The sequence below is a fragment of the Panicum virgatum genome, chromosome 3N (assembly GCF_016808335.1).
Source record: "Panicum virgatum strain AP13 chromosome 3N, P.virgatum_v5, whole genome shotgun sequence".
NCBI classification, from domain to species: Eukaryota; Viridiplantae; Streptophyta; class Magnoliopsida; order Poales; family Poaceae; genus Panicum; species Panicum virgatum.
In genome coordinates this window covers 11,271,778-11,298,722 of record NC_053147.1, presented here as the reverse complement: position 1 = coordinate 11,298,722, position 26,945 = coordinate 11,271,778, and the positions used below count along the sequence as shown (strand labels likewise).

Sequence of the window (26,945 nt, the reverse complement as noted above, 5' to 3'; positions counted from 1 at the left end):
GGAGCGATTAGCTGGTCGCATCAGCAGCTTACTTTCTTTTTTTTCTTGAACCAAGCACCAGCAGCTTACTTACTTGGGGGGACATGGATGCATGGGCTTGGAATGTCTTTTGTTGGGCCCTGACGACTGATTTTCATTTTAGGGCATTCAGCAGCGCTTTTTGGGCGCAAACATGTTCAAGTTTTGTTGGTTCTAATTTTTTGGCATTCGGGACATGGGCCATGGAAAATTTCTAGCACGTATATCCTCATGCTGGATGCAGTGGAGGTGCATGAACAGCTAAAAATGACAGCATACATCTTCGTAGTCAATTTCTTTGTTTCCTTTGGCTTGCAATTTTCTAACAGTAATTGTGGTCTGTTTTCTTGGATATTTTATAAGTATAAAGGTCTTTGTGGCATGTCACATTTTTGTTTAGACAAAAAAAACGGTTGTTAGAAAATTACTCAGTTGTTTAGTAGTCATCCCCTTTCTTTTGAACACAACCCATACGCTCATCTAAAATTATAAACATGAACGAGATTAGCTAGTTGTCAAGTTCCTTTCTTTCAGAGTTTCTTAATTATATCAAGTAAGATGCAAGGTTAGTTTGAAATGCAAATCCTGATTAGTTCTAACTTCTAACCATGGATATCAAACTGCATGAAGAACGTCCATATCTCCATTCTCAAGAGCTTTGATTTTTTTTTTATGCTCTGATTTCTCATGAATGCCCCCATGTTTCAAGCTAAAGTGGCACTAGCCATTAGATATTTAGATGGCTCAAATTCAAAATGTAGTCCCATTAGTGCGAAGTACAAACTAATCCACAACCTCTGAAAAAGAGCAACTGACTAATGGAGCACAAATCACGCGTGGTCCACAATTTAGAACGAAAAGAAACAAGACAGTAGGGGATATGGGGATCATGTGCTCTCTTTGGCAAACGTCTTCAATGATCACAGATGCATTATTACCAATCATGTATAATTTACACTAACCTCCATCGCACTATGCTGGATTTATGGTACAAAACATCATTAGCTTTTCATCACTCATGAACCCTCATCTATGGATCAGCTATCATCACTAAAGACCCTACCACAAAGATTCCATTTGGCACCCCACAACACTAGGGTGCGCCTAGCAAAACGACGCGTCCCCCATGGCACTACTTTTTCTGTCTTTCACAGCAAACCACAGCTATGACCGACCGGTCATCCATCTTTTCTACGGGTCCCCCGGGATGCATACCCTCGGTTCCGTACTCAACACCGCACACTGCTAGTGGGCCCAATCTGTCCAGATCACTCCCGGTTCTTGAGCAGGCTTTGTGACCCTGAACTTTCCCGGGCCTGGGCTTGCGTTTGGGCTGGCAGGGCGAGAGCAATCAGTTTACTCGGCGAGATGGGCTGCTTCGGGTCGGCCAATTTGCTCACCCCCGCCGCCGCCGCCTCGGCGCCGGCTTTCCGTGCGTCGACGCCGTCGTCGTGCTGGATGCCGCGCAGCAGCGCCGCCACGTCCTTCATCATCGGGCGGTCCTCGGGGCGCGGGCTGGCGCAGAGCAGCGCGATGCCGAGCGCCTGCAGCATCTCCTGCACCTGCGTGTCCGGCCGGCCCTGCAGCCTCGCGTCGATCACCTCCATGGGCTCGCGCTTCCGGCAGAGGTGGTCGCGCGCCCACTGCACGACGCTCTGCCCCTCGCCGAACGCCGGGTCCAGCGGCCGCCGCCCGGTGATCATCTCCAGCAGCACCACGCCGAAGCTGTACACGTCGCTCTTCGTCGTGATCTTGGCCATGCACCCGTACTCTGCGTCCGTCGAATCAGATAGAGATGAGATAGCCAGCCATCAATAATGCAATTCGGTGCTCGTTCGGCGAATTTTGACGGCAGATTTAAAGTTTACTACTATTTACCCGGGGCGATGTAGCCGTAGGATCCGGCGAACGGCGGCGGCGACGAATTGGCGCCCTCGTCGGCGAACCTGGCCAGGCCGAAGTCGGCGAGGCACGCCTCGTAGCGCTCCCCGAGGAGGATGTTGTCGGCCTTGACGTCGCGGTGGATGATGCCCGGCACGCAGTCGTGGTGGAGGTACGCGAGGCCCTCGGCGACGCCGACGGCGATCGCGAGCCGCACCTCCCACTCCACCACGGCGGTCGTGCTGCCGTGGAGCAGGCCGCCGATGGTGCCGTTCGGGAGGTAGTCGTAGAACAGGAGGCGCGTGCGGCGGTTGGCCGCCCACCCCAGCAGCCGGACGATGTTGCGGTGGCGCACCCGGGGGAGCACGCTCACCTCGCACGCGAACGCCTCCACGGACGCCTCGTCGCACGACCGGAACTTCTTCACGGCGACGGTGACGCCGCTCGACAGGAGGTTCGCGCGGTACACCGCGCCGGACCACCCCTGCCCGATCACGTTCGCCGGCGTCAGGCTGCGCGCCACGTCCGCGACGCCGATCTCCAGCTTCTGGTACAGCGTCACGTTCCACGGCGGCGACATCTCGCCGTCCTTGTCCTCGCCGCCCGCGCGCCCGGCTACGGCGCGCCGGTGCCGCCCGAGGAGGATGAGCGCCGCGGCCAGGAGGAGGACGACGAGGGCGGAGAGCAGCACGGCCATCGCGACGCGCGCGTCGCGCTCGCGGTCACCGGCGCCGCCCGCGCACCGGGAGAGGCACAGCGCCGGGTTGCCCTCCACGTCGCTCGTGGGCAGCTTCGCGAAGAACGCCGTCTCCGGCAACCGACCGGTGAAGCCATTGAAGGATACGTTGAGCGCCACGAGGTTCTGGAGCGCGGACAGCGTCTGGAGATCACCGGAGAGCTGGTTGTGCGACACGTCGAGCACCCCGAGCCTTGCAAGCCCGGCGAACTCTGACGGGATCGTGCCGGTGAAGCTGTTGCAGCTGAGGTTCAGAGCAATCTCCAGCCCCGGAATCTTGCCGATGCTTCCCGGAATCTTGCCGGAAAGCGTGTTGCCGCCGACGTCGAGGAGCTGGAGCCGGGAGCACGAACCAATCTCCGGTGGTACCGGCCCGGACAGCCGGTTGCCACTGAGAATGAGCTTCGTGAGCGAGGTGAGCATGCCGATGTCCGACGGGAGGGTGCCGGCGATGGCGTTGTAGGAGAGGTCGAGGTACTGGAGCGAGAGCAGGTCCTGGAACAGCCCCGGCGGCAGCTCGCCGGCGATAGCGTTGTCGTGGAGGTCGACGAACGTGAGATTCCGGCACCCGGATATCTCCGCCGGCAGAGCGCCGGACAGCCGGTTCGAACCGAGATCGAGGAAGCTGAGATTTCCAAGCTTGCCTATCTCGGCCGGTATCGCGCCGGCGATGTGGTTGCCGCTCACCCGAAACCGGACGAGGGACGTGCAGTTGCCAATCTCCGGCGGCAACTCGCCGGACAGGCTGTTGTTGATGAGCAGCAGCTTGGACAGGCGCGGCAGGCCGAAGAGCGACCGCGGGACGGGACCCGTCAGCGCGTTGTTGGACAGGTCGAGCGCCTCAAGGCTGGTGCACCGGCCGAGCTCCGGTGGGATGGTGCCTGTCAGCTGGTTGGCCCAGAGGTAGAGCATGCGCAGCAACGGGAGGCCGCCGAGCACGGCGGGGATGCTGCCGGTGAGCTGGTTGTTGTCGAGCTCGAGGTCGGTGAGGTTGCCGCACCGGGCAAGCTCCGGCAGCACCGTGCCGGAGAGCTTGTTCACGCTGAGCTGCAGCTGCTGCAGCGACGCCAGGTTGCCGAACGACGCTGGGATGTGGCCGGTGAGCCCGTTGAGTGAAAGGTCCACGACGGTGAGCCCGGGGCACGACCCGAGCTCCGGCGGGATGATGCCGACGAGCTGGTTCTGCCACAGCAGCAGGTTCGTGAGCTTCTTGAGCCCGCCGAGCTGCGCCGGGATGGACCAGGACAGCGCGTTCTCGTAGAGGTAGATGTTCTCCAGGCTGCTGCACTGGCCGAGCTCCGGCGGTATCGGGCCGGAGAGCAGCGCCGTGTAGATGGCCAGCGTGGTGAGGTTCTTGAGCCGGCCGAGGCTCGCCGGCAGCGGCCCGGTGATGCTGGTCTCGGCTAGGCCGATCATGGTGAGCCGGGAGCAGTTGCCGATCTCCGTGGGGAGCGCGCCCTGGAGGTTCTTGTTGCCGCCGCCGCGGAGCACCTCGAGGCTGGCCATCCGTCCGATAGCCGCCGGTATCTTGCCGGCGAGCTGGTTGTCGTAGATGATGAGCTCGCGGAGCGCCGTGAGGTTGCCGATGGCGTCCGGAAGTGTGCCCTCCAGTCGGTTGGAGTTGAGGTACAGCGTCTCGAGCTTGCTCCCTTGCCGGCACAACTCCGCTGGTATCCTCCCCGTGAGTGCATTGTTGCTGAGGTCGAGGTGCGCCAGCGCCGGCAGCTCGCCGAGCCCCGGCGGGATCGGCCCCGTCAGGTTCGCGCCGGTGAGGACGAGCCGGGACAGCGTGGCGCCCAGGGCGGTCAAGTTGGCCGGCACGCCGCCGAACAGGTCGACGAACTGCAGGCTGAGCTCCGTGACACCCCCGTCCGCGTCGCACGTCACGCCGGTCCACCGGCACGGCGACGCGTCGCTCGGCTTCCAGTCGGCCAGCGCGTCGCCGCCCCGCAGCGTGGCCTTCCACGCCAGCAGCGCTGCGCCTTGCTCGTCCACGGCGACGGCGCAGCCTACGCACAGCAGCAGCACCGTGCACGCCATGGGCAGCAGCACCGTGCACGCCATGGGCAGCGGCACCTCCGCCGCCGCCCGCCATTTGCTTCTTCTAGTCATCATAACACCAAGACCCATAGACAAGCACACATGTACTGAATTGTAAGTATATGACCAAAAACACAATAATTCTGTAGAGTGTAATGTACTACTACTAATTGCCCCCCAAATCTTGGTCTTGCTTATGTCGCAAGACTAGTACAAACAGAGGAGGAAGGCGAAGAGAGAGAAAGAGAGGCCATGGGAGATGGTGCAAGGTTTTTATATGCTTGTAGTTGCAGGGAAGAGGGAGGCCAAAGGTTAGCAGTAAGAACAAGAAAGTAAGGTCTAAATAGGCTATGTTTGAGAGGGGTGGGAGGAGGTTAAAGAGCGTAGAGTTTGATGAGGTCATGGAGCAATGGAGGCCGTGTTTGTTTGCCTGCAGAATCTCTGGATCCAAGGTCAGTGCTGCACACTGCATACACCTCTGTCCATCTTTGTGGCCTCTAGTGCAGGGTAATTGCTGGTGCTAAATGCTAGGTTACTGGTAGGATTGGAGGGTTAGGTATTTAAAAATTTTGGGTAGGGATCACACACACCAACGACTAATTGCTTTGCGAGAGTTTTTATTTTAATGGCGGTAACAGCTTTGATGCTCAGAGGAAAAGATGGTGTGCCTCACCTCAGAGCAGCGCCACACCGGCCGCATCAGATCAGGAAGACAGTTAAGTAACTTCATGGAAAGCCTGTGTGTAACGGGGGATAAGATAAATTAACAGGCGGTTAGAGTAGCTTTTTTTTGACAGCAAGCAAGGCTTGGTTGCAGTTTTAAGTTTTGCAGGGTCACAATTGAAGTTATAGAACAGAAGAATGACAAGAGCTGAGACTTGAAAGAAATGGAGTGAAGTTGCAGTAAATGGATACATCGATCAAATGGACTTCTGCAGTATCGCTGGAAGTCTGAAAAGTTCTATCGTTCACTCCACGCAACGTGCCTTGAGCATATCCACAAACTGCAAACGTTAGAACAGAGTTAGTAAAATTTGCTGAAAAAGTGAAGAAAAATCTTTCAGCTGAATAAGGAGGCAGATTCAGATTTCAGACGAGTTCCATTCATGCCAGAACATAAACGTACTATCACAGAAGTTTCGTATTCTTTTTTTATTTGAAATTTTGAATGCACATGAATAAAATTTCTCTTGAATCCACTTTGTTGATCATTCACTGTTACCTAACACAATAGCTATTGCTTTAATGTCTTGGCATAAACAACCAGCAAGCCCTGCACTGTAATTACAATCATTTCAGGGTGACAATTGAACTGCTGTGGTAGCAAGAATCTCCAGAGTTGAAAGTTAAAAAGGAGACATCACAGCTGGTGACCCAGTGGTAACACATGGCACAGAGGTGAATGAGAGCCAGTTCATTCCATGCAGTAACAATTATATAAAGCTCAATGGCAGAGGCTGTTCCTTGGCAGATTATACTGGGAGGATTGGATCCAAACCCCTCAATGGAGCTGCTGTCACATGCCCTGGGTTAGATCTAATCTTGCCTTTCCACTGTTAAATGCTTTGTTAATTACTGCCCCCTTGTACTTGGTATTAATGTAGAGGAAGCCGCCATCCAGCAGATGAAATATATATACTGGCAAAAGGGCAGGAAATTTTGCAGGCACACAGATCTAGATCTACCTTCCTGCACTTCCAAATTCCCATTGGTAAATGAGCTGTTCTGAGAAACCACTGCTGCGTTACCGATCCCGATCCTATAGAAGATAATGGAACTTGCAGGGGATTTACATTGGAAGTAGAACTTCTGTTGCAGGGCTGCTTGTTTTACCTGAAAAGGTTATGGTACAAACTGCTTACTGTAAAAAAGAATAGATGCACAGAGATAAGTGCCCTGACCTCTGATAACATACATGTACAGAGATTAAAGTCGAACTAGAACCATCAGTAATCCATGAAATTAATGACTTGATACTCATGCTCTGATTGACTAGGCTGAGGAACAATGCTCACTCATTGCCATTGATCGATGAACCTGACAAAGTATAGTACACTAACTGCTGCTGATAAAATCTCAAGACACATAACAGTGCTCATGAATCAATCTATGAGAAGAGTTCATGAAAATTATGGGTAACCAATGCAGAAGCAGGGAAGCTGAAAGCTGGTACAAACTGAAAGGCTAACAATTTTTTACATGCAAGGGAAGCAGAATGAAGTGAGGAAGTTATGCTTGTTGAATATGATAGAAGAGTAAGTTTTAAAAGTACAATCATTTGCACAGTGCACAGTTTCCAAGGTTTTTCACCACATCTTGATCTAGATCTACCGACACAAAATTGTTCACCTGCTCCAGTTTGTACCTTGATGCATATGGCATTGGCAGGTTTGTTGGCAAAATGTCAATGTATCTGTTCTTTGTATGGTGCTTGTGCATGCTACGAATAGCGGTAATTAATCAACCAGTAGTTGAAAGGTATCTCAGCATGGCATATGGCATATTTATCTTTGATTTCGTAAGCAAAAGTGATCAAGCGATCACGTGAGGCAGTGGACTACTGGAGAATGGAGATACTTGCCGCGTGACTGCATCCACCCAACAATATTCCATTTTTTTAAGCCCTTGTAGACATGGTGTGGCTATTGGTAATCATGTGATTCATCTTTTGTTAGGGTTGTAGCCAAATTGAATTAATCCTACAAACCAAAAGCTAAGGTGAGTTTTACGATTGGGAGAAGCAAAGGTGCACAAAATTCAAACTAAAAGGGAAAAGGAGAGAGAGTATGAACAAAAGAACTGAAATATTCAAAAGCTAGCTTGCAAGTAATAGTAAGGATGAAAATGGTGTACATGACTGCATGAGAGACATTGACAAGGAGAGAATCTAGGCATGAGGGGTGGTGAGGTGGTAGGACACATGGAGAGGTTAAAGACATGGAGAATAGAATACACAAGGACAAGGGTAGACATCATGTGAGAAAGTGGTGGTGGAACAGATAAACACAGATATCATTGGGGGAGGTGGACATTTGTTTAATACTTTAATGCCGAGCAATTAAGGGCAGGGTAGACATGAATCAGCAAAATGAATCACATGATTAGTGATGCCTAGACAGGGGAAAACAAACAGAATCGCCTGCTCATTGGTATGTTCCACATTTCGAAGGGAGCTGCAGAGAGGATCAAAATGGACACTTGCTGAAGCATTTGATTGCTGGGTTCTTTTCATAGAAATGAAATAGAACTTCAAGCACTTCATTTCTAAATGGTTACCTGCTGAAATATTATGGACTCCACCCTGTGGTGTTTCTGAAAACAGATGCCCCATCTGCCACTGGAAATGAAGCTCTTCAAGCATATGGTACCAGAAACTGAAGCCAAGCACAACTGATAGAAAAGAAAATGTACCTGCCGTTCAAATATGAAGCTAGAAGGGTTAACACATATTTTGTTCTTCAGATTTGTAGCCTTGCCATGCTTGAGAAAACGATAGAAGCCTTCTCAGTTACAAACTCAAGGAGCAATAATAAGGTAAGTCCTCATTTTACAAGCAGAATTCTAGAAATAAAATAAACTTCAGACTCCAGAGCAGTAGCTGAGCTTCAGATGTTTAACTAACGAATGCCAGGCAGAAATTATGCAATCATTTCATTTGCAAATAAACCATGGATTAAAATCAATTTTTCTGTACCAAAATCAATCTTCAATATAAATATCATTGACCACAAATCCAGATCATATGCTTTCTTCATCAAGACATGAATAGAAAAAAATTATCAACAGTATGGAATGATTAGATAGTGATAAATTGCACTCTGATGTATTGTGAATTAGCCTATTTTCCATCAACTGGCTTGCAAGAAACAATTTCCCCTCTCCTTCCACAACTCCTATTGTAAACCTGCACAATCAAAAATACAGATATAGAGTTGCAGACTACTCAAATCAATCAGTTCTTTGGTGTGCACAGTGGAATGATTATAAACTCCAATATAAAATTGGCAAGGGTCCATCACACTGAAGCTATACATATTTAGTCATTATTTAATTTAATTAACCAAGATAATTGTTCTTTAGAGAACATCTCGAGAGCAGTGCCCGGGTTTTATGGGTAGTGGAGCGGAGTCCTTTGATCTCTTTCCGCTCTAAGCAGCAATTAAACCAAAAGTATCCATATAGTATAGCTGTAACCATCTTTCTCCACTTTGTGACCTAATCAGCTTTTATCATATGCACATTAATTTTGTTTTTGAGGTGGGTGCGTGCATTTTACACTGATATGAACATAATTATGCAGCACATAAGCATATTCGTTGCTTGAAACTAGAAGGTAGTTAACGATTCCAAGAAAGATTAGCTTTGCTTTTCACTGCGTGTCTATGACATTGGAAATGGATTATTGGATGACAGCACAAATTAGGTATGAGATTAAATGGGACATGTCTACTCGCGGTGGTTCCACAACTTTCTTGCACTGATCTCATGCAAAATAAGAATTGCGCTCTTCATTTAGATAGTTATATAATATTCTAAAACATTACTCATCGAGTCATCGTACTAAGGTTCTAGTTCATGTACAGCATATCCCTATGTTAGTTTCTTGAATAGTTGCAAGATTCCATGGTCAAATGACGACATGATACAGAAACCTAAATTCCTAGGTATGATGCTTCCAAAACAGAGGTCAGAATCCTTGCATTGACCTTGAAAGAGAATTGCATCTACAGTAAAATACACCTAAGAACTGATGACAAAGGAGAGAGTAGGTACAAATGCATTCACCATGCTTGACAGTGCCCCTGAACTCAAGTACAGAGTCTAGCAGCCAGTAAAAGGAACAGTTAATGGACTGACTTTATCTTAATGATAGATGAAGGAATAACAAAACAGCTAAGGTATAGAACGAGCTTATATGATCAGGAACATTTGGAAACTTTATGGGAAGCAACTTTGTGAGGGACTTATGGGAAAGCATTGCAGAGACGAGCAAATGTGATATTGCACTAAACGTAACAATTTGCGGGATGGATTGCATCACCTTAGAGAGGTTCCTTCCTGAAATTAAGGTACCTGTCCATTGTTGTAATTATATAACAACTAAAGAGAAGAAGGAATGTCACAAAAGTATGGGTGGACTTACACTTCGGCAGTGTAAAAAAGAAAGAACTATGGCAGCATACCATGATCCAAGAAATAAGACAAAAATGAAGTCAAGTTAGCTTTTTTGCAAAGCAGAAAGGTAGAACCCGGGAGTATGTCATGGTCCAAAAGGCGGGCCAATCTGATGTCACGCCGAACTTTAATTTATCCAAATGCTAATTGATGAGAAAGTTGTTTTCTCCAGCTCACAAGCACGGCCTCCTGCTAAACAAGTTTAATTTTTTTTTAAAAAAAAATCCTCAACTCTCTGCTAGCCAGGCGGCCAGGCCACCTGAAATTAGCAGTATCTGATCACAAGTCCCCTTCGATCTATCCCTCACTACTTAATCTTCTCTCTGAAGGCCGCAGCCCGCCTGACACCATGACCATCATCTAAAAGATGACTCAAAGGAGTCATTCAATTACCAAAGGATGGACAAGGGAAAGAGAACAAGAAGCAGAAACAATCGTAGAATCAAAATGAGGAGAAAAAGATCAATACTCTGAAATTTTTAACATTGTATAACCAGCAGCAGTAAGGTGGTAGACAAAGGATTCACATGTCAAGCGATCTTGAAATCCCGTGAAGAAATCGACTCCCCACAGGCAATGGGCATCGGATGCTGCAATACAGGGTCACTATTGGTGTAAAATCACTAGTTAATTGGGGGGGGGGGGGGGGACCAGGTAGCTGTGTGTACTACTCAAAATGTCACCTCCAGACTCCAATCCATGGAGCTGCTCTTGTACATATATGCCAGGCGCATCATCCTAGGATGCTTGCTGCCACTGCACAGTCAAAAAAGGATCAACTTAGCTATGATGAACTCATGAATCATGAAGGAATGAATGATGGCATCTTAAACTTAAAGCACACTCCTACAACTCCAAAACAACAAAAACAACAAAACGATCAGTATCTTCTATTTTATTGAGATCGATCCCGGCAGAGTTACTCGAAAATCAAACCACTCTTGCAATTCAGAATCCCTAGAGCTCTCCGATCTCTTCGACTTGCACGGCAGCGCGAATCGGTTGCAGAGAAGTCGCGAGGAGGCGAGGAGCCACCAGCTGTGTGAGTGTGGTCTAGTACCTCGCGTTTGCGCCGCGAAAGGGCCCAGCCGGAGTCGCGGCCGGCCCGATCCCGCCGCCGCCGGAACGAGGCGGGGCGGAGTAGAGGAACCGACCGGGGGGGGGGGCGCGTTGCTCGTCGTCGGCGGCGTCGGCTCTTCGCCATTTCGATTGGGCCGCTCCTTCACTCGGACCAATTTCTTCTATAGGCCCATCATCGGTTTTGGCCCAATACCCAATGATAACCAGGCCCTGACAGGGCAGCCTAGCCCAATGCTATGAAAAGGACTCCAAGGCGTAAATCGATTTCCCCTAAAAAAAATCTAAGAAATCAATTAATTAAATAATTAATCACTTGACTCCCTCCTCAAGCATAAGCTTCCGCTTCCGCCCCCAACAAACAGCCCAGCTCCGATCCGCCGCCGCCGCGTCTCCCCTCGACTCGCCGGGATGAACGCGTCGCAGTTCATGGACAAGCAGATCCAGGGCCTCGCCGCCTCCGGCGCCGCCGCGTCCTCGCCGCCGGCGTCCGGCGGCGGCGGGCTGGCCGATCTGATGAGCCCCGACCCGCAGGAGGAGGCGGAGAGCCACGCGCACCGCCCCCACTACGGCGGCGCCAACGGCAACGGCAACAGCGCCGACGAGGTGCTGCCCAGCTACGACTTCCAGCCCATCCGCCCCGCCACCAGCGCAGTCCCCGTTGGCTCGGCCCCTGCGGCGGGCGCCTGGGGGTCGCTCGACTCCAAGGACGCGTCCCCCAACCCCCTCAAGGTACTATACTGCTCACTCGCCGGCGCCGATGACGGCTCAGCTGATAGATAGATCTGTTCAAAGTGCCCCTTCACTCGCAAATCGAACAAAATTTGTCAAGGTTATTTTTAGCTCGCGTGCTTCGTAGCCGGTGATGTCGTAGTTCACGATTCCGTTGGGAATGAAGGAGTCGGTACGGTTGCTCACTTTCTGCTGCCATCAGAAAGATAAACTGGAAGTAGCCTTTTTGGCCCCGATGTCTGAGAATTGGTGCCTAGAGATTCTCCACAAAAAAAAAAAGTACATGCAGATGTGATGCTTATTTTCCTTTATCTACAGTGTGTATGATCTCTTTATTTTCTTGTTTATGTGTTGGCGTTGCTTGTCCTATCCAATACACAAAGCCCTAGGCTCTTTACATAATTTGCAAATGGCTATTATCCATATGAGTTCTCTAACACCTTGCAAAATAGTTTCCATCTTTCAGTAGCAAATTATATCTGGATAATCCACTATATATTTGTGTCCTTGGCGTCTTCAAAGCAGTGCTCCATATGTTTGCATCCTTGCTTCTGTGCTCTCTGTGGATACACTTGCTGATCATGGGCATTTTTATTTTCTGTAAAGTGCATCCATATGAATGCTGTTTTCTATGATTTTGTTAGGACTTAGGACAAAAATTAATTGCTGAGCTTTTCTTTATTGGCAGTGTGCACTACATTCAGGGGAAAAAACATCTTTCATTTCATAGTGTGTTAACTTCCTTATGCTTGTTCATCCAGCATTGTTGAACTTTGAGTGATATAGGCTGACATACTACATTCATACTTCAAATTCATATGTATTTGTGTTGGCAAAGTCAGCAATATACTTGTGCTTTCAAATTCAGCACTATATCTGTGATTTCAAATTCAGTACCATGCCACCATTATACGCACTTTATGTATTAACGATAGTATATGCTTCTTATTTTCTTTAGTTAATACAAGAATCATTTGTTCTGTTCATGCAATTTATTGACCACTGTTTAATTTCTAACATGAGGGACACAGAATAACCAGTCCATTCATTCATCTGTTTCTGTAATTTGGAAATAACCACTCTTGTATATATCGTCTTTTTCAATATGATGCATGATTGTTTGTCAATTCACATGGTTATAATTGTTATCACTGCCCTGTTTTTCACTTTCCTTGTGAGGTATTTACCCATTCTTTTACCTTCTCCTACATGCAGAGTTCTGGTGTATTGGAGCCTCAACATGCGCTAAAGAAAGTTAATCATGAAGAAGAGGGGAGCAACTTTAGTGCAGTCACTATAGTGGATATCGATCGTACCATGAAGAAATATGCTGATAATCTTCTTCATGCACTCGAAGGTGTAAGCTCAAGGCTTTCGCAGCTGGAGGACAGGACATACCATCTCGAGAACTCTGTTGGTGAGCTGAAGTTAACAGTCGGTAACAATAATGGAAGTATTGATGGAAAACTGAGGCAATTTGAGAACACACTGCGTGAGGTAAGATTATGTTGCTATAACTGTCTAACCCCTCCCCTCCCTGTGTATCCCCTCTCTCTTTTCTGCGCTGGAGAATGGACCGTGCTGTCATAACAAAATGCCAGTTATTTAGTTCTGATACTCAAGATGAGGGTATTTTTTCTCCTATGCAATTTCTATTCTCCTTTTTACCTCGTTTGTGTTTGTGACTATAATCAAGCGTTTTTATTATACATTTTTGTGTGTTTTACTTATGACATTCAACCTTTATCACTTTTATGCACTGTTATCATTTTTATTTTTATTCTTAGCGGTTCATAGGTTGCAGCTGGGTCACACACTTAAACTCGCTTACTCGCATCATTGTTTGCATTTGCTAACTTTGTCTGTTCTAGGAATATGTTGTATCATATATTGGCTAATCTGTAAGGTTGCTTGGGGCAATATACGCACCATCTGAGTTTCTGTGTTAGTACAAAGTTTGTTTCAGCCCCAACCAAGGTTGTGAAAGCATGTAGATGTATCAAGATCGATTTTATTTACGTGAATGTTATCTATAATATGAATACCATTTTTGCATGCTGTCCTGCATTACGTTTCCTTTTATATTACCTTTTACATTTGTATAACATATTCTTCATCTGATAGTTCTATGTGTGTTCATGCGCCATGTTTCACTCTTTGGTCATTTATTTTTATTTTTTATTTTTTTCTGTTATAATTTGCTGGACCATTGTAGGCAACACCTCTACAATGGGAAAAAAGGCTATGTTGTTGTTGTTGTATTGTAGGCAACACCTCATTTGGTGCTCATTTTAACCAAATTGTTCTGTACCATAATTCCATAACAGTTGTGATATTTAGTTCCATGATTAACCCTCTATTCACAACTTGCAGGTTCAAGCAGGTGTGCAGATTTTGCGTGACAAGCAAGAAATTGTCGAGACTCAGATCGTACTAGCTAAGCTCCAAGTGCCCAATGCAGGGGATGTTCATTCAGAAAATACTGATGCTGGGCAGGCAGACTCGCGGCAGCAGCCAACTCCACCCCTGCAACCCATTCAATTTCAGAACCAAGCCCCTCCCCCTTCACAACCACCAGCACCACTGCCTGTCCTTCCTGCTCCAACCGCGCCACCTCCACCCCCAATTCAAAACCAACCTCCAACTCACTTCCCTGCCCATGTACCACATCCCCAGGTTCCATCAGTCGCACCCGCTCTGCCAGCACCTTCAGTGCCGTCCATACCACAGGAATCTTATTATCCCCAATCAGCACAGCCAACTGAGGCCACTCATCAGCAATACCAAGCTCCACCAGCTCCGCAGCCTCAGGCGGCACAGCCACCACCACCCCAGCACTACCAAATCCCACCACAGTTTGTTCAATATTCTCAACCTCCCCCTCCTGCAAGTGTTAATCCCTCAGCTGCACTTCCACCCCCAGTGCCCCAGCAGCCCGAAGAACCAGCACCATATGGCTCTCCCGCCCAGAGCTATCCACCAAATGTACGCCCACCACCCCCTTATATTCCACCCCCTAGTGGACCCGCTGCTCCTTTCTACGGGCAAAACCCTGGCATGTACGAGCCTCCTGCTGTCAGGCCAAACTCTGGGCCACCACCGCCCTACAATGTTGGATACAAACCACCGGGTGCTGGTGGTTTCGCCGAGTCTTATGGTTACACCGGGTCTCCATCCCACCGTGGCAACGCTGGAATGAAGCCGCCCTCGCCCTTTGCCCCTCCCGGGGGAAGCGGCGGCTATGGCAGGCTTCTCACAGCTCAGGTGCTGCCCCAGGCTGCGCCAGTCAGCTCCACGAGCGGCTCTTCTTCCGGCACCAGAGTGCCCATTGACGATGTGATCGACAAGGTGGCCACGATGGGGTTCTCGAAAGAGCAGGTCAGGGCGACCGTGCGCAAGCTGACGGAGAACGGGCAGAACGTGGACCTGAACATGGTGCTCGACAAGCTGATGAACGATGCTGACGCCCAGCCCCAGAGGAGCTGGTACGGGCGGTGAGCAGAGCTGCCTGGGCCGGTGCTGGCCGGTTCGTGAGCAGAGCGCCAGATAGCGCGGCCCTGTGTATATTGCTGAACAGCCATGGAACCAACCATTGAGTCTTCTGTCAACGACATCCACTGTATTTTTTCTACTGTTACTCGCAGTTAAAATGATGCACGAACGGCCATTGTTCTTTTGTTATCTGAATGTTCTATGTTCACGTGCTCTGTACTGTGCCAGCGTACTTGACGCTTGTCGCTGTTGCGAGTGATTTCCCGTTGGACGGTGGTGCACCATCTTGTATTATTGTGCTTGAGACGAGACGATCTCGTCAGACGACGACTTTTTTTTTTAAGATTCTCAGACGACGTTGGCGTTGGCAGCTGCAAGACGCAGCCTTCGAGGCTGGTGATTGCTCTAGGCTTCCGTTGCCAAGCGTCGTCGTCGTCCAGTAGCTCAAAAAAGGTCTGTAGCGTAGTGTGATCTATCGCTGTACCAGAGCTTTACTTTTCTCTTTTCTTTTCTGATGATGTTAGCATGTTCCTGCACCCCCGTCGCGTGCAACTGATCCAAGAAACGTCACAGCTCGACTCGATCCCTGCCGTTCAATCACCATCAGAATTCCTCCTCTCAGGAAAGTTTTTTTTTCCTGAATAAATTCAGGAAAGATTTTGTCTGGCTCGTTATTTGCAACACTTTCTTCCTTGTGGCATGCCCGGACGCCCGGTGCTGCTTGGATTTGGATGGATAGCTCTGTCATGTCAGCGCCCTGGACCACGCAGCACGAGCCCCCTGCTCCTGCTCCAGCCCCATCGATCCATGATCCATCCAAAGTTCGCTGCAAGCTAGCTCGCCGCCATCGATCGCTCCAAAGTTGGCTGCAACAACCTCGCCGGCTCACCGCAAAAAGGCGCGGCCGCCGTCGCCCGCAAGCAACCGCCGCCTCCACCTCCTCGCCTCTCCCGTCGTCGTCCAGCGGCGCGGCACGCCACCGGCCGAGTGCGATGCGTGTCGCGAGCGCCGGCCAGGGCTTTAAATCCAGGGGCGGGCCGCCTCCTGCTGCTGCTCGCCAGCCGCCCTCGTCAGCAGAGCCGCAAGATAAGGCTGCCGCGCTGCTTCCCCGTCAACAGTGCCGTGCTCGCTTCCAAGGCTCTCGCTGCGAGAACGCAGGTGGTCTCCGCGCGCGCGCCGATGGACAGGGTGCTGGCCGGCGCGGCCGGGCTCGCCGTGTGGGCAACGCTGTTGTGCAACGCCGCCTCCCTCGCGTACTTCCTCCGCGGCTACGTTGTCGAAGCCAGCCGCCGCCGCCGCCGCGGGTGCGTGGCGAGGTCGGGCGAGGACGACGTCGCGCTGCGGCCGGAGGACGAGGACCCGGACCACGCCGTCGCGCTCGCGCCGGACGCCGTCCTCAGCCTCGAGCTGTGCGCGCCCGCTCATCCATCTTCTCTCGCCACGCCGCGGCACTAGGTAATTAACTGCTCGTGATGGTCTCAAAGCTTTGGTTTTTGCCGTGGGTGCAGCGGCGACCCGACGATGTACGAGGCGTTCTGGCGGGAGGTTGGGGGCCGCGCGGCGACCGTCATCCGCGGGTGGCAGGCGATGAGCTACGTCTCCGACGACGCCGCGCTCTGCTGGTTCCTCGAGCCAGAGCTCGAGCGCGAGGTGCGCCGGCTCCACCGCGTCGTCGGCAACGCCGTGGTCGACGGTTACCACCTCGTCGTCGGCACCGGCGCCACCCAGCTCTACCAGGCGGCTATGTACGCGCTCAGCTCGACGGCGAGCGGGGGCAAGCCCGTCCCCGTCGTCTCGCCGGCGCCGTACTACTCCGTGAGATCACTCAACCCAGAGCCTTAGTAGTCTTACTGCTTGCTATATATTATCATGGAAAGCAAGCAAATTGATTGTGATTTTGCCCGGCGAGCCAGTCGTATCCGCCGCAGACGGACCTCCAGCTCTCGGGGTTTTACCGCTGGGCCGGCGACGCCAACACGTTCGCCGGCGGCGAGCGCATCGAGCTCGTCTGCTCGCCCAACAACCCCGACGGCGCCGTTCGCGAGGCCGTCGTCGCCGGCGGCAAGGCGATCCATGACCTGGTGTACTACTGGCCGCAGTACACGCCCATCACCGGGCGCGCCGCCCACAACATCATGCTCTTCACCGTGTCCAAGATCACCGGCCACGCCGGCACGAGGCTCGGGTATGTCCGAATTCCCGGCATGCAATGCCAGCAGCAGCTCCGGTGCATTTCTGACGACGACACGGCGGCGGTTTCTCAGGTGGGCGCTGGTGAAGGACCCCGAGGTGGCCAGGAAGATGGTCTACTTCGTCGACCGGAGCACCATCGGCGTGTCCAAGGAGTCGCAGCTGCGCGCCACCAAGATCCTCGGGGTCGTCTCCGACGCCTACGAGACCCCGCCGGCCGGCGACAGCGGCGCTACGGTGCCGCGCCTCTTCGACTTCGCGCGGCGGCGCATGGAGGAGCGCTGGCGCACCCTGCGCGCCACCGTGGCGGCCTCCGGCGCCTTCAGCCTGCCGGAGGAGACCGCCGGCCACTGCAACTTCAACAAGCGAACCGTGACAGCTTGTCCTGGTAACGACCAACTGCAATTCGCCATTGCCACTGCATGATTCAACACAGAGATCGATGCTTTGCAGACCAGTATCTGTCATGCATTGTGTCTTCCACACTCTGAACTATCCTCGGATTCGGTTTGTTTTTGCAGCATTCGCGTGGCTGCGATGCGAGAAGGAAGGCGTGGAGGACTGCGCCGAGTTCCTCGCCGGCCACAAGATCGTGGCGCGCGGCGGGGAGCAGTTCGGAGGAGACGCGAGGTGCGTCAGGATCAACATGCTGGACAGGGACCAAGTGTTCGACATGCTTGTGCAGCGCCTCTCCGCCATATAAATTATAAACTGAACGGACATGTCAAAAATGAAAACTGAACGGACTGATGAATAAGCATGGAGTGGTAGCAAGCAACCATCATGGAATAAATTGAACCTGGACGATTTTGGTGTTCATTTTCTCGGTTTAATCTTAATTTCTGGTAGAGAGCGATGCAAGTTTTGGTTTGTTTGTGCAGTTTGGACTGAACTCTGCCAATCATTAATGAAATCTACTCCAAAGGAGGAATATCGTCATCAACCCCTAATTGTAATAGCTCAAGTAACTATAAGTCCTTCACATTATGAACCTCATCTCCAACGTCCTCGTCATCAACCATTTCATTATCGTGTACTTCCATTCCGATCGCTGAGACTTTAGGGTCATTATGCATCCGATGGCGTCCAATTGAGAAACATCGGTATGCTCGTGAAATAGTTTATGTTCCGAAGACAACATGTCGTAATAAGCCTTTGCAACTGCCTCTGGCAGATCCTCCCGGTTGTGTGCTTTATTTGCCGCTCACGGCAAAGAACCGCTTTGCCGTGTGCCCGATATATTGCACACAACAAAATATCAGGTACACGGCAAACTATGAGTTTCTGGTAGTGAGATGCAAGTTTTGGTTTGTTTCTACAGTTTGGACCAAACTCTGCCAATCATTAATGAAATCTACTCACTATGTAGTACAAGAGATCATGTCCTAGCATTTAACATTTGTTAACACATATAAGGGATTATGGTTATATTAGGAAACCACGTCTTAACTCGCCATAAAAGAAAACGATCATTCGGCATGTCTCCCATGAAGCGTCTCATGAGGAAGATTGTGCAGTAGGTGGAATAAATTCTTTGTTGGACACTAAAAGATTCATTATTCATAAGCTCATGTTTCGCTTTTTTGCTAGACACAATGTTGGTAACCTTTTAAATCATATACATGATGACGCATAAGGACAACTTCTAGGTGTAAGTGAAGTAAGGAAGATCTCTTCTCAAATATTGTCAACGCACTGAAGAGAGATGCACTTGGTCCATCCAAGAAGTAATTTCTTGGTCACCCTTCTTCGATGTGAGATTCGCTTTGAAGAGCCTGTTGAGATTGAGATAGAGAAAATGCATACACATTTATACCCCTCATCAACTTCATTTTCATCATACATGTATCCAACGTTCCTTTGTAGTGATGCGTGGGTTGGAGTGGATTTTTCTTTCTATCCATCTACCAAATCCAAGCATCTAGCAAAAGTGAACATAATTTATGGTATGGCATTCCCCCTTTGTTATCCCTTGGATGGTCTTTCATGATGAAAATAGACTAGCATAGATATGAAGATAACCTCCACACTCCTATCATACGTAAAACCCATGATTTATTTTTTATTCACATTCTTGCCTTTAGAAGCTGCAATCAGCTCAAAGAAAATAGCATCATTCTTTCTCACCATGTAATCCCAATTAAAGTGTTTCATCCATATTAAATGGTATTAGATTCAGGATAATCCTTGTATGTCCCTCAGTAGGGTTGAAGCCATATTTGATTAAGATAAGATAATATTTTCTTAATGCAAAAAAGAAACTACCACAGGTAATAAATTATTTGTTGAATCCATGTTCATTGTGCAGTGCTTTTTTTAAAAGTAAGTTTTCTTATTCAATCGAAATATTTTGAGTTAGGTTTAAGTTTGCAATTGTACAATACTAGGAAAAAGTGCTAAGCAAAACCAAGATGGATGCAGGCCCAACAACTCATTTATCTCTTTCTTTTATTCAGTTAATTTGTCGGCCCACATTTCTCACCTGTTGGGTCAGGCCCAGCTCAACCAGCCCTCATCTTCATCTTTGATTCATTCTCAACCAGCTCAACCAATAAGTGTCTAAGTGCAATAGCACCACTGGTGGCAAGTCCCAAATTGAGCAACACCACAACCAACCTCCCGCAACCATGATCTCACCTCCAACATCACTACCCCCCCCCCCCTTCTACTATCCCTCACCAATTTCCACCCTTAATCACTCACTGATGTCATGTTGTCATTCAACTAGCTATCGCACCTATTCACACCGTATTAGCGCATTCATACATTGCAATCTCACAAATTTCAAGTGAAGTTTTAGAATGTTACCTTAATTTTGAAAAACAAATTTATAGTTCTTGAGCCAATGCACTGTACAAATATTTATAGTAATAATGAAGTGATCATATGCCTCAAATGATAGTGGATGTTGTAAGAATATGCATATCACTATGCACTAGCAAAAGCACTAATAAGAACCTCTAGATTGTCTAAGACCCTTTGGCAAGTTTACTCTTCAATTTTTATGGTTTGAAATTTCTTTGTAACTCGTGAAATAGTTCTTCAAATTCCTCGCCTGCTCACCGCACGCCCGCCCCCGTTGATTGCCGTCCCGTCGTATCGCTTGGTGTGCACCCGTGCACTCACGCCGTCGGTTGTGGCTGCTAGGGTTGTTGTTTGCCGCGACATGAAGAGGAAGAGGAGGGGCGGTGGGCTCTAGAGTCTGAAGGTTGGAACAAGTGAAAGGAATAGTAGGTTTTGGCCTTTGGGCTGCTATTTCGTACTGGGCTGTGTGGGCTCTTGGCCACAAATCTGCCCCTTACTTGTTTCGTCTCCATCTCGGACAGGGGCGGCAAAGGGTATGGGTGGCCGCAAAATTATTGGGCGGCGGTTGGGGGGGTGGAGGGTCTTCTGGCTAGCCTATCAGTACCCTGGGGCGGCCGCCCTACGCCGCCTATAGGGTGGTTCCGCCCCTGCCCATTCCTCATTTCCCATATTGCATCTCCTACATATTGAACTGTTTGATGCGCTCCATGTCCCCTACTTACTTTTTTCACTTCTCCTCAATGGATCATCATGCACTTTTGGTGAACGCCTACCTATTTTGGGTGGCGCTACCTTGCTTATCCATCTAAATGTGAACTGACGAGACTAAGCCTGCATACCTCTTTTGTCGTTTATCCCATACTTCCAAATCAAAATCAACTACCTAGATGTAATCTTGAGATAATTTAAGTCAACCAAGTTAGGAAGACATTTATTCTAGCTGTTGAAAATTTGAGAAATTATAATATTTGTTTCATGTGTCTTCTGAGACTTTTGACCTAGCCCCCAAAGTCTACTCATAAATATGTATTATTAGTCCCTTGCTAATGTCATCAGCGAAACATTACATCAATTAATTCCTTTTACACCTGGTTTTCCAAAAAATTCTTTTCTGAATCCTAAATATCCTAGGCTGATGTCATAAATCTCATTTTCTAGTATGTTGATAATTCTAGATAAAATAGTTTTAACTATTGAAAACTTTAGATAGTAGCCATGCACTCTTATCCATTTATAATATTTGTCTTGTAAGTGTAAGTGTAGGTGTGTGTGTCGGCGCGCTCGTGTATGGTCTAGATTGTAATGACCTTATCTTTGTTACTCTATTATTTAACCTTCCTCACAACTTTATTTCTAAGATAAAAATTAAGTTTTTAGCAAATAACTATCAATTATAGCTAACACCCTAAGGCTATTATTACTAGCAGAGTACTCTCTGACCTCTCATACTACTCTGCTACTCAACTAAGCACAAAACTATCTAGGCATCATCTATATTGTATGCAGTACATGTACAATACAAAGCATTCCCTAAGACCATCCGCTCTACCACTAGCAAGGTAGCTCAAGTTGAAGATGGGGCATAAAAAGAGGAGGGTGGGAATGTGTAAATTTTGCCTTTTTGCTAGGTGATGAAGTAGTGCATACAAAGGCAAAGAATTTGCTAGATGAGGATTTCTTATTCTGCAACATGAAAGCAAGGAAGAAATAATTATGTGCTACTGGAAACAAATAAGTAGGAGATATTTCTAGAGTTTGCATATGGTTTATTATGTTTGGGAATGGTTTAAGAAAGGGATTTATGTGAATTGCATGAAACTGTGAGTATTTGAAGAGGCCAGTTAGTGCATGATAATTAAGTTCTTGCATTTCACAATTTGTTTCTACTTAATTCCAAATAAGGATGTTACAAAATTAACTATACATAGAACCCTCTGGTAAAAGTATTTGATAATGAGTTTGGTAGTAGTATAAGGCCAATAACTCTTACACATTTGAAAGATCCAATAGTTTAATTAAATCATATGAACATATTGTTCAGCTCCTTGCACTGATGATTTGATCATTGAATTCACAGTGGGTTTAATTCATTGCATCCTATTGTCATCATACCTTGTTTATCAAAGAGCTACTGACCAATTTTTTAAACTTTGTAATAATTGAACCAAATTTATGTATATTGGTGATAGATAAAAATCTATCTACATGGTCTCAACGTATTCTTTATCTTCATCTGAATACTTATACTTAGGCATTTGATTTTAGTTTTTCTTAATGAATGGCATGTATATTTGAAAAAATTAAAATAATATATAAATAAAAACTAAAAATAATCTTGCGATCATGCCATAAATATCAACAATTTCTCAAGTATGGTCATGTCACCACTTTTGACAAAATAATAAAACAACCACAAACAAATAGCTTAGTTTAGTAATACATAGTAGCTTAATTTGAATTCAACCAAATACAATAAGTCAATCATTTGTTCGTATAAGTAGCACTTCGTGTATACCCTATTATTTGCTAGAATAATAAATTTCATGTTAATATGGTAAATTTCATGTATGCAGTACATGTACAATACAAAGTTTTCCCTAGGACCATTAGCAAGCAGGCTCGTTGAACATGGGACATCAAAAAGAGGAGGGCAGGAATGTGTAAATTTTGCTTTGTGCTAGGTGATGAAGTAGTGCATACAAGGGCAAAGAGTTTGCTAGATGACAATTTCATATTCTGCAACATGAAAGCAAGGAAATTATGTGCTACAGAAAACAAATGACGATGAGACATTCCTAGAGTTTGCATATGCTTTATCATGTTTGGGAATGGTTTAAGAAAGGGATTTTATGCTAATTAGGTGAAAATGTAAGTATTTGAAGAGTCAAGTTAGTGCATGGTAATTAATTAAGTTCTCGCATTTCATAATTCTTTCTGCTTAATTCCAACAAATGAGGATGTTACAATAACTAAATATGCATAGAACCCTTTTTGTATAAGTATTTGATAATGAATTTGATAGTAGTATAAGGTGGGCGACTATTACACATTTGAAAGATCCAAATATTCTTTGGCTCCTTACAATGATGAATTGATCATTGAATTCACACTGGGTTCAATTCATTGCATCCCACTGTAATATCACCTTGTTCATCAAAGAACTATTGATCAACTAAAAATTTATAATAATTGAGCCAAATTTATGTATATTGTTGGTAGATAAAAACATATCTACATAGTCTCAATGTATTTTTTTTCTTCATTGAGTGCTTATACTTTGGCATTTGATTTTAGTTTTACTTAATGAATGGCATGTAGCTTTGAAAAACTTAAGATAATATATCAATAGTAACTAAAAATAATATCTTGCAATCATATAAATAAAAAATTTCTTAAGTATGGTTATGTCACTACTTTTAACAAAATAATAAAACAACAACAAACAAATAGCTTAGTTTAGTAATACACAGTAGCTCAATTCAACCAAATACAATAAGTCAATCATTTGTCCTTATAAGTAGCACTTCATGTATACCCTATTATTTGTTAGAATAATACGATAATATAACATTGAAAGCAAATTATCATTATCCAAATATAGGGTCCATGAATAGTTTATCATAACAACCAGCCATGTTTATAACATATAACATAACGAAACAAGCAAATGTTGAAATTGACTGGTACATTTTCATTTCATCAACATTAATAGCATCTCATGCTTGCAATCATGCGGTGATTTTGAAGATATCTGTGCCTTCACTTTATGGAGGCAATACGACCGATGAACATGTTGAAGGCATCGTCTGTGTCAAGCATGCTGACCCTCACTACCTTCTCATCCACACCAAACTTTGGTCCACCTCTGGTAACTATCTTGTTCTCACGTAGAAAAGCCTCCAAGTCTTGAACACCATCCTTGTGACAACGGAGCCATGCAAATGCTAGAAAGAAACGAGCAATGAGAAAGTAACTATAAGCAAAAATATTAGGCACAAATGTATTCATTAACAATATTTGAAGTGTGATGCTTACGAGGATTGGCTGTGACTATCTCCTTAGCAAAAGTGCAGTAGCCAGAGACCTCATCTGGGAGGCTAAAGATGCCTGAGGCCGCCACGGTAGCACGAAGCTTGCTCCAACGTTCTGCCATTTTTCGCTGAGCAAAATGGAAGAGGCGGTTTGCCTCCTTAGCGGGCGATAGCTCATAGCCATCACAGACAGCCTTGAGGATCTTTGCAGCGCGAAGCTGCGAGTCCTTGGACACGCCAATGGTGTTTAGCTCCATGAACTTGACCATTTTCTGGGCAACCTCCACGTCCTTCACCAACGCCCACCTGCAAAAGCATTATCGAAACAATCATCAAAGTTAGTATGTTTTTAGATATTTCTAGTTTTGATTGATAGAAAAATATGTCGTATTATGCATGTATATATGATTATATTAAAAAGTTTAAACCTAGATGGAAAGATGGTTACATACCCTAGCCTTGTACCGGCATGGCCAGTGCACTTGGAAACGGTGAACAGCATGATGTCGTGGCTAGCTGCCTCAGTGATGGGGGTGTATTGCGGCCAGTTGTAGGCGAAGTCATGAATGGTCTTCCCGGAGTTGGACTTGATAACAGCTTTCCGGATGCCACCGTCAGGGTTGTTCGGCGAGCAGACGAGCTCGATGCAGGTGTCGCCGTTAAACTTATTGGCGTCGCCTTCCCAGCGGTAGAGCGCGGAGCTGAGGAAGTTCGTCACTGATGGGTAGGACTGCATATGCTCAACATGGATCGCATTACATAAACCAACAAGTAATCATTAGTATGAAGCAGAGCATTATCAGAAACCGAAGTGGTATATGCACGCATATATGATAAATAGGCAAGGACTTGTAGTAGGCATGTGAGCATCATAAGAGCATTATCTGATCTCCTCAACCTCAAATCAAACTAATAATCGAACTGCATTTCTGGTGATGAATGATGGATCTGCTCATACTATACCGAGTAGTAAGGCGCCGGCGAGACGACGCTCATGGGCGTGCCGTCTGCGGCAGGCGAGAGCGCGTAGAGCGCAGCCTGGAAGAGCTGCGTGGATCCCGTCCCGGCGACGAAGTAGTACCCGTCGACCACGGCGTTGCCGACGAGGCGGTGGAGGCGGCGCACCTCGCGCTCGAACCCGGGCTCGACGAACCAGCAGAAGCCGCGGAGGTCGGAGAAGTAGCTCATCGTCTGCCATCCGGGGATCACGATCGTCGCGCGGTCGCCCGTCCCGTGCCAGAACTCCTCGTACAAGGTCGGGTCGCCGCTGCAAGAACACAGAGCGAGTATCGAAATAAAAGAAGCCCTCGTGTACAGTACCCGACATGCATGGATAGAGATATCTTGAACTACTCGTCACAGATCGAGACGGATGGACTCGTCAAGACGACGACAGAGAACGGAAGGAAGGAGATCGATGGGTAGATCTGCTGATGATCACTCACTGGTCGAGGTTCACGACGGATTCCGGTGTGACCGGCGGCTTGCCTTTGGAGGGGACGATCTCCCTGTCGGATCGGCCCCCGCCGAAGTAGCGCCGGCGGATGTACATCGCGAGCAGGGCGAGGTTCACCGCCACGGAGGCCACGACCCCGATCCTCCCGGCGCACCGCGCCGCCGCCGTCCCGGCGCTCTCCCTCGCCGCCATCCCCTCCCTCGCAAAGCACTCCTGCGGAGACGGGGGGGAGAAGAAGAAAGCCATGAAACGCGAGGGGAGTGAGTGAGGAGCTCTATATCTCTACTACCCCTGCGCCGGGGTGCCGGTTTTATAGGGGCCCGACGTGGGCGAGCACCGCACGGCGGCCCTGGTTGGTGCCGTCGGCTTCCGGCGCCCGCGACCTCTCACCTTCCTCGCGGCTTCGTCCGCTGGTGGCGTTGGCGTGAGCGCGCGACCAGCAACGGCAGCGCCCCCGGGATCCCGCGTCGTCGCGCGGCGTGGCCGGTGGCGAGGAGGCGCGCGCGGGTGGTGGTCCGCGTCGTCGCGGCGCGCGAGGGTTTTGCGCAGCTGGGATCGACGGCGCTGGGGAATGCGGAGGGAGGGAGAGGGAAGGGCGCGTGAGGGTTTAGGAGGGCCTGGGCGATGCGGGGGGCGCGTGAGCAGCGAGGGTGGAGGCCAGCGCATATCTACCGGAAAAAAAATTTGGTGCAGACCGGCTGCATACCTCTCCCGGGCTGGGTCGCCGCTCCACCGGACGGGAGAGGAGGGGTTGGTTGCGGCCGCCCGAAACGGAAGGAAACGCGCTAGCGAACCAACTTCCTTTTCCTCTCTAAGGAGCCGTGCGCCGTGTGTGCCTGTGCGTCTGATGCATTGTCCAGTCACATACAGCAAAGTAAGTAAATGAAATTACAGACTGTGTATGTGCAGAATGTAACTTGGCAAAAGATCAATCTGCGTGTAAACTAAAGACTTGCATATGCAAGAGCTCTGATGTAGTAAATCGCATTACATGGTATATACATGTTTTGAGATTTGACAAAACTAAAAAGCATTCGACGTTCGAAACGAGCAAACAGAATACAATCATGTGACGGTTTGTCGTTGTACTAGGCGCCATTCTAGCCCGATTTGGAATGCGACAACATGATGCGCGGCGCTTCTCGTAGTTTCCTCATTTGGAAAGATACAAAAAGGCGTGCGTATATCTACCGTATAGGTAGTTACTCTATAAACGTTATAAAAGGGGTTATGCTTCGAAAACGGCAAACATATAAAACTTATCTTTGGTTTGAACAATAATCGGCGCAATACGCTACGACCACTAGGCGTT

The 26,945-nt window shown here is 48.1% G+C and overlaps 3 protein-coding genes and 1 long non-coding RNA gene across 12 annotated transcripts; 1 reads left to right on the top strand and 3 right to left on the bottom strand.

Moving 5' to 3' along the window:
* Positions 1 to 913: 913 nt before the first annotated feature.
* On the bottom strand, positions 914 to 11,044 carry LOC120664255 (leucine-rich repeat receptor-like serine/threonine-protein kinase RGI4). Of its 9 annotated transcripts, none has more exons than XM_039943383.1 (6): positions 10,911 to 11,044; positions 10,534 to 10,606; positions 8,087 to 10,440; positions 7,952 to 8,012; positions 1,897 to 7,374; positions 914 to 1,789 (listed from the first exon to the last, which is right to left on the bottom strand). In XM_039943383.1, exons 5-6 carry the CDS (start codon positions 4,763 to 4,765, stop codon positions 1,287 to 1,289), a joined length of 3,372 nt encoding a protein of 1,123 aa, XP_039799317.1. In that variant the 5' UTR covers positions 4,766 to 7,374; positions 7,952 to 8,012; positions 8,087 to 10,440; positions 10,534 to 10,606; positions 10,911 to 11,044; the 3' UTR covers positions 914 to 1,286. The 9 variants fall into 9 exon arrangements, with proteins under 9 accessions (XP_039799317.1, XP_039799320.1, XP_039799321.1 ...); XM_039943386.1 differs by having other exon boundaries at positions 1,897 to 6,712; XM_039943387.1 differs by having other exon boundaries at positions 1,897 to 6,508.
* A 202-nt stretch (positions 11,045 to 11,246) lies between these two features.
* On the top strand, positions 11,247 to 18,160 carry LOC120664256. The gene is made up of 7 exons (XM_039943388.1): positions 11,247 to 11,659; positions 12,875 to 13,156; positions 14,033 to 15,144; positions 16,660 to 16,966; positions 17,065 to 17,336; positions 17,416 to 17,729; positions 17,863 to 18,160. Exons 1-7 carry the CDS (start codon positions 11,339 to 11,341, stop codon positions 18,042 to 18,044), a joined length of 2,790 nt encoding a protein of 929 aa, XP_039799322.1. The 5' UTR covers positions 11,247 to 11,338; the 3' UTR covers positions 18,045 to 18,160.
* Positions 13,842 to 14,058, bottom strand: LOC120664257. The gene is made up of 2 exons (XR_005670823.1): positions 13,934 to 14,058; positions 13,842 to 13,881 (listed from the first exon to the last, which is right to left on the bottom strand). It is a non-coding gene; the product is annotated as an uncharacterized LOC120664257 (long non-coding RNA).
* Positions 18,161 to 23,744: 5,584 nt separating the features above from the next.
* LOC120667426 (tryptophan aminotransferase-related protein 1-like) lies at positions 23,745 to 25,825 on the bottom strand. The gene is made up of 5 exons (XM_039947501.1): positions 25,623 to 25,825; positions 25,141 to 25,444; positions 24,630 to 24,907; positions 24,182 to 24,483; positions 23,745 to 24,090 (listed from the first exon to the last, which is right to left on the bottom strand). The coding sequence occupies exons 1-5, from the start codon at positions 25,823 to 25,825 to the stop codon at positions 23,906 to 23,908; spliced, it is 1,272 nt and encodes a 423-aa protein (XP_039803435.1). The 3' UTR covers positions 23,745 to 23,905.
* Positions 25,826 to 26,945: the final 1,120 nt, after the last annotated feature.